At 43.6% G+C, this 7619-nt stretch overlaps 1 protein-coding gene across 1 annotated transcript in view; it reads left to right on the top strand.

Annotated features, from left to right (window-relative positions):
• The first annotated feature begins 2742 nt into the window (after nt 1-2742).
• The window catches only part of LOC138161385 (vomeronasal type-2 receptor 116-like), a 16118-nt gene continuing 11241 nt past the window's right edge, over nt 2743-7619 (top strand). The window contains exons 1-2 of the mRNA XM_069088211.1: nt 2743-2765; nt 6391-6682. Coding sequence (XP_068944312.1) covers nt 2743-2765; nt 6391-6682 — 315 coding nt within the window. The remainder of the gene's footprint in view (nt 2766-6390; nt 6683-7619) is intronic.

Genomic DNA, 7619 nt, shown 5'->3' with positions numbered 1-7619 from the left:
GATAGATAGATAGATAGATAGATAGATAGATAGATAGATAGATAGATGATAGATAGATACATACATGCATGCATGCATGCATACATACATACATACATACATACATACATACATACATAGACAAGTGTCACAGTGCCTGGAGTCTGTGGAAGACCTGAGTTCAAATTCAGCCTCAGACACTTACTAGCTGTGTGACCCAGGACAAGTCACTTAATCTGTTTACCTCAGTTTCCTCATCTGGAAAATGAACTGGAGAAGGAAATGGCACACCACTCCAATACCACTGCCAAGAAAACTCCAAATGGGGTCATGAAGAGTGGGACTTGACTGAAAAACAACTGAACAATAACTGCTGCTCTTCTCTAAAGCTCACCTGCAGGGCAGCTGGCATTAGATCTATCCATCTGCTGCTGCCTGGCTTTGTTCAACATTGTTTGTCTGTCAGAATATCAGTGCAGCTCTTAACCACGTTTATGCTTGGATTAACCCAAACTCCTGACTGACCAGTAACCTCCCTAGTTAATAAGAGGATTGTGCCCAAAGCTCAATTTTTGAGCTTTCATGAAGCAGATGACCCTTCAATGCTGTTTTCACTCACATTTTTACAGCACATTATGGTTTAGAAACCATTGTACATATTTGTTTACTTGTGGATCCCTTTAGACTGTGAGCTCTTTGAGGCCAGGGACTATCTTTTTCCTTTCTTTGGATTTCTCTGAATAGTGCCTGGCATATCAGGTCCTTAATAAATTCTTATTGACTGACTTGCCTTACCAGGTGATATAGCATTTATACTAATATCACATTTTTTATACATTAGGAAATTGAGGCAAGTGAGGTGAGTGATTTCCCCAGAGCCCTCCAGGAACAACATTTATTATCTGCCTGCCAGGCACTAGGCTAAGAACTTTACAAATATTGCCTCTTTTGATCCCCACAGCAACCCTGAGAGGTAGGCACTATTATTGCTATTGAGGAAATTGAGGCAAGCAGAGATTAAGTGATTTACCCAGGGTCACACAGCTAGTAAATGTCTGAGATTGGATTTGAAGTCAGGTCTTCCAGATTCCAGGACCAACATTCAATCTACTGTGTCCCCTAGTCTACAGCTAAGAAGCATGAAAGCTGGGGTGTGAACCCTAACCTCCTAAATCTAAATATAGTACTCTCCATTAGGGCACACTGCCTCTTGTCAGAAACAGCAGGAACTGTAGCACAGGGGACAAAGCTCATGACTAGGAGTCAAAGGACCTAGATTCAAACCCGACTGAAGGTAACTCCTACTTTGGAGTGATGGGTTGAGGAAAGGGCTGGATTAGATGACCCCTAAGGTACCTCCCACTTTAAATCTTTGCTCTTGAAATGTAATCAGCCAGTCTATGCTTAAGAACTTCCTGGTCCAGGGAGTTCCCTCCCACCTGGTTCATTGCCCAGTGATGTGAATTGTTATTTACGTTTTCCTTTTATTAAGCTAAAGTGAGCCTCACTGCAGAGTCAGGGGAACCCAGTTTCATCCCATCTCTGACACTTATTACCTACAGGACACTGAGTAAGTCACTTAAATTCCGTGGGTCATAGTCTGTATTTGTAAGATGAAGTCTCACCTAGTCCTGATAGTGCCTCCTCAGCCCTTCCATCCCCACTTCTCATTTGTTGCATTCCCCCATCCCCTCTCTCTAGTCCTACCTACCCCGCAGCTCCTTCCTGGACTTAAGTAATGGAAACTCCTTGAAAACAGAAGCCATTTCATGAGTCTTTGTGTTCCCAGAGGTTAACACCAAGCCTGGCACACAGTAGGTGCTTAAAAAATGTTTGCTGATCATTTGTTTGCTTGGATAACCCAGCCAAGTTATTTGACCGAGGAGCATCAACTGAAAACTAGGGATGACATTCTTTCTATCTTACAATATTTAAGTAAAGTGCTTTGGAACAAGGATGCAAACAACCCAAGCACCAATGTGACTATCATCATTAATTCTATTACAGTAGCAGCCCTAGTCTAAAATATCCCAGGGCTCAGGTCCCCCAGATTGCTTATCATCTCTTCCTCTTGAGGCATTGGCTGAAGTTGGTTCCTTCTCAAGGAGAAATTGCTGCTCCTTGGGGCCTCCCCAAAGCCCACATGGGAGAGATGGGAGCAGCAGTCTCAGTGCTGGAGATAAAAGGACAAGAACAGCCTCCCTGGCAGAATCTGCCAAAGCTCTGCTTTCTGGGACTGTGGGAGTTTCCAGGGGCTCTGTTCTTACCAGTTCCCCATCCCAAATACGTACACACACACACATACTCCTGCTGGTCTGGAGATGGTTCTCTGTCCTCTGCTTCTCCTCCTTCTGGGCCCGCTGCCCGTCTCCACTTGTACAGAGCCCATGAGTGGGAGGCTGAAGGCAGTCCAGAAACATGAGAGGGTGGGAGATGTGTTGATAGGAGGTGCTTTTCCCATCCTTCTAACAAACTCCACTTTTACTGGTGATTTCACTTCCATGCCTACTAGAGGGAACTCTGAGGGGTGAGTATAAATGATATAACATGTGTTCAGGACTTGGAAAATTACCGAAAAGGAGGGTGGGTTGTATCAAGGCTCTGAGTAAATGGAAAGCTTGTCTTCCATAGGTTGATTGGATTTCTACCTAGAAGGACATGGGGAACCAGATCACCATTTTACAGTTGTGGAAGCTGAACATTGAAAGACATGTCACGGGGACTGAGGATTGAACTTGCTTTGCTAGTTCCCGGAGAATAACCATGGGAGAAGTGGGAGGCGGGAGGTTTGAAAGAGGCATCATTTGTTTTAGGTTCAGAAAGAACCTTACAATCAGAATTATCCAAAAGAGGAAGAGATGTCCTCAACGGGTCTTCACAAGGCAGAGGCTTTCAACTCTCAAGGGCTGGATAGTCACCCAGGGGGGCAGGTCATAAAGTAGATACTTCTCCAAGTTCAGATGGGATGATATTCCCAGTAAGAGGTAACATAGTATGATGGAAAGAGCCATGAATCAGGAGAGCCTGGTTCAAATCTCACTCTGCCACTCTATCTGTGTGAGACTGGGTGAATAGCTCCACCCCTCTGTGTCTTTATTGGCCAAAGGAGGGGGTTAGACTCCAGGGCTCCCAATGCATGACTTGTCCTGCCCAGCTCTAAATCCATGATGCCAATGAACTCCAAGAGTCCGTGTTCTCACTTGACCATCACAGTTATTCGAGGGAGATAATTTGACAGTTAATACCACACTTACTAGAGCTGATTATACAAATGTATACACACTCACACAGTCAGTAGGTTGCAGACCCAGAAATTGAATCTAGGTCTCCAACTCCAGTCTTAGTGCCCTCCCCATTGCCCCATTGCTTTTCCCATGAACCACCACACATCCAGCATTTTTATCCTCACCTAGAAGAGGATCTCATTCAATCCAATATGGACTTTTTAACACTCAAAGTTGAAAACACACAAGCCTTTTCATGGGGTGGGGGTGGAGGTGAGGAGAAAGGGAAGAAATGGACACCAGGAGAAAGACAGGCAGTATTTGTAGACATGGAATAAGGTCAATCCTCATTCTCTCAACAAGATCACTTCATTTACCAATCTAGAAATTTTGGCCAAAATAAGGTAAGTTTGGTATAACCTCTTTTTGATGAAGCCAGACTCTCTTCCTTCCTGTCTGTGTGTCAATGACTCTGTCTATCTGTCTAGCATAATTATCATTCTCTAGTTTTGCTGAACTCCATTATCTCTCCAAAATTTCTCAACCAATAGTCATCCAGTCTTTTCTTAAAGGTCTCCAGTGACAGGGAACTCACTGCTTTCATATTAAATATTGGAGTATGAATGTCATAAAAGGTCACTGAAGTCATGCATTCAGATCCATCCCCATTTGTTAATTGAATGAATGAGTGAATGGGCAGGAATCCTCCAGAATGGTCAACCAATCTCCACTGCAAAGACATCCAATAGTGTCCCACACAGACACTCTCAGCGAGGTGTAAAGGAGGGGGTCAAGGACTGGAGCCATTAGAGACCAAAGTCCAACTCACAGTCACTGACTGGTCACTAGCCTTCTTTGGCCTCTACTTCCCCGTCTGTAACATGGGTATCTAATAATGCCTAAAGTGCCTATCTCACAGGGTTTTTAGAGAAATCATATTATATGTGCTGAGTGCTGAGCAAAGCTTACTGTGCTATAGAAATGTAGGTGTAGTGGGGAGAGACATAATGTAATAATGAATAGTATACTGGACTTACAATCAGAAAGGCCTAGATCCACACCCTGCCTCAGACACTGACTAGTGGGGCAAATCACTTAAACTCCCTGAGCCTCAATTTCCTTACATGTAAAATGGAGGGGCTAGACTCTGGGATCTGCATCTCTTCCCAGTCTTAATCAATAACTATGAGATCCCATCTCCCACCACCACTTCATTACCTCTTAGACTTAATCACTTAACTACGGAAGATAAGGATGTACTCAACTAATTGTGAAGGCAAATCTATTCATGTAATCCTCTTATAAAGAGAGATAAAGCTCGATCAAATTAGAAGGAGTTCCCAGTTATTAGCTAGGCAAAAATTGACCACACCCCAGACAAACCAGAAATGACTAGGTTTCTTTTTCCATATTCAATCTAAGCAGAACCCAGTAACAGAGGAAAACCTGGGATTTGAGAGGCAATCAGCCCCACATGACTAACTTGCCTCTCCTCCTCCCCACCATATAAATAATAGCCACTATTACTTCTGTTTGTTATCCCCCTCCCTCCAAAAAAAGGGGGAAAGTGGGCAGATTGTTAGATTTACCTCCCTATCTGTGTTATATGCCTCTATCTTAGTGCAATGTCATGGATTGGCCAATGGAAGCCAGTCCTCACATTGTTTCCAGATATCCCAGCCTGGTTTGAGTCCAAACAACCGCAGAGTCTTGGAGTGAGCTTGCTTCCTGGGGGGTGATGACTGTGAGGTTTGTACAGTGTGATGACAAAGAGCTCCCTAATTGGCTGCTGAAGGCAGAAGACATGCTGAAACTATTCTATAGATATGCAAAAATCTCTTTCCCCCTCTAGCCCTCAGTTACTACTGTGGCAGCTGAAAGTAGGTCTGTCTTGTCCATAATCATGAAAGAAAGAAAACAACAAAATATGTACCCATAGAAGGGCTGCTCAATCACCCCAGACGTCTCCTGCTTTCAGCAGTCAATTAGGGAGCCCTGTGCTATCATACAGTAGTCATCAAAGCAGAAAATGGGCTTGCCCCAAACTTCCATGTGAATTCTTGGACTGGAGCCAGGCAGAGAATATCAGGGCATGCTCCCATAGACTCCTGCACCCCCATTACACTAGTATTGATGAGATACAGGCTCTGCTAACACCCTTGCTCTCTGATTGAATCTTCCCATGTGATTCAATCAGGCATTTGCCTGAGTCCATAAGCCTTTCCTTACAGCTCCACCCAAATCTAGTTACTAGCCTAGCCCTCCTTTGTCCAGCTACTTCCTACTTGATGCTCCCAAAATATCTATACACCCTTAAACTAGACTAGCCCTCCATTGTCTTATCTCCAAGTAGCCTCCAGCTACTTCCCACACTTCATCTCTCATCTCAAGAGTCTGATCTCTTCGACTCCTCCTGGCTACCCTCCCCAAACTCCTGCTCTAGACCACCCCTAGATTCCCCCCACAACCTTTCTATATATAAGATCCCATGTTGCCTCCACCAAAGAGAAGGCTGGAAAATTTTCTAGCACAGACTCATTCTGTGTTAGATTATTCTGATCCACTTGTCCAATACAAGTGTCACAAATACCGAGGCTCCTTGAGTCTACCCATTATGGAGAACTTTTAATAAACTTTGCTTTTCTTTGGCTGAAAGAAGACTTAAGTTGAATTCGTCCAGCAGGACCCAGTGTGTTGTTATTTTGAGGTCTTGTGCACACCTAGCCCTCTACTTCTACAGTAACTCTGATGTTGAGTACTAGACTTCACTGTGCTAAATAGATGTTGAAGAGATTTGTTGAAGCTGCTAGTAGTGGTTGGGACAGGAACAGAGAGCGTGAAGGTTGAGGGAAGGGGAAGAATAAGAAGGCATGTGTCTTAGCTCTGATACTTTTGAGGTTGCGTTTTCCTAGGCAAGCCCCTTCCTCTCTCTGAATCCTAGTTTTCTTATCTGTAAAATGGGAACAATTCTCACTGCACTACTCACCTAAATCTGAAGGTTGTTGTGAGGAATGTCATTTGTCAGTCTTAAAATATAGAAAAGGGAGTTGTGATTTTTATGTTGGGAAATGATCACTATTGGCAAAATCAATGTGCAGTGGGGGCTGGAGCTAGAAGGATATTTTCACTAAAATTATCTGCAAAGAGGAGCAAATACCAGTCTTCTCTTTTTTTCATCCATACACAGCTTTGTGTCTTGGGGTTATGCAGCTTCCCGGGGTTTTGTCTTTGCCACTGAGGAGATCAACAGAGACATCCACCTGCTCCCCAATCTCACCCTGGGATTCTCCATCTGGGACTCTGGAGACTCTGTTGCTGGGTCTCTCCTGGGAACCATGGACTTCCTGACTGGTCAGGGGAAGCTGGTCCCCAATTATAGCTGCAGAACCCATCCACCTCTGGCTGCCCTCATTGGGGAACTTCGTTCTGCTCTGTCTGTGCCTATAGCTAGATGGTTGGGACTTTATAAATTCCCCCAGGTGAGTGACTCCAGAGCCCTCTTCTAATTCCCTGCTACTTTTGTACCACCTTTCACTATCCTACCAGCTCTGGCCATATCAGTCACGGTCCTTCACTGACCTCACTAAATGGAGAAGTTCCCCAGACACTAAAGGTACCTCAATAACTGATTTCTAACGAATTTTATTGTTTTTTTTTTCCTTTTCTAACATAGTCATTTCCCAATATTCTTGAATTATTGAACACTTCCTTATAAAATTAAATGAAACAGTTAAACGAAATCAGTGAACACAATCATTCCTTATGACAGCATGTGCACTGACTCATACCTTCAGTCACCCACATCTCAACTAGATAACATTTTTACATAGCTTTTTTTGACAAAGTATTTTTCTCAAATTATCTCTATGAGGTAGGCTGTAGAAGTATTATCTCGCCCACTTCATAGAAGAAAAAAAAGAAGCCTCAATTAAGTAATAGTGGGTCAGTGGAAAGAACCATGGACATAGATTCTGAGAACCTGGGCTTGAATCCTACCACTAACATGTTGCTTTGGTGATTCTGAAACAAATCACCTTGCCTTGAGGAGGTCTTAGCCTCCTCATCTGCAAAAGTGTGGGGCTGAACTAGGTGTCCTCTCTGTACCCTTCCAGGGTTCAATCTATGACCAACTGGTATCAGAGCTGAGATCTTAGTGAATCACAGAACAAAGAGCTTGAGGAGAACATGGATTTGTCAGATCTCAAAAAGTCCTTCGCAATCAACAAAAACAATACCTTCATCCTTTGGAGACACAACTTTCTGTCACTATTGCTTGTGAATGTTCACTCTTGTGTTTTACTATGTTCCTTAATGACTTAGAATCTGAGGCTCATGATGGTTCCACGATTTTCCCATCATCCCACAAACAGATGGGAAATCTTACACCTGAGATATATACTCAAGTCACTGGACCAT

Source organism: Petaurus breviceps, unplaced genomic scaffold, assembly GCF_028583685.1.
Source record: "Petaurus breviceps papuanus isolate PSGF00001 unplaced genomic scaffold, PetGlider_PUasm1.0 185, whole genome shotgun sequence".
Taxonomy (NCBI): domain Eukaryota; kingdom Metazoa; phylum Chordata; class Mammalia; order Diprotodontia; family Petauridae; genus Petaurus; species Petaurus breviceps.
Note: the sequence above shows the minus strand (reverse complement) of the source record. Positions and strands in the feature narration are given on the sequence as shown.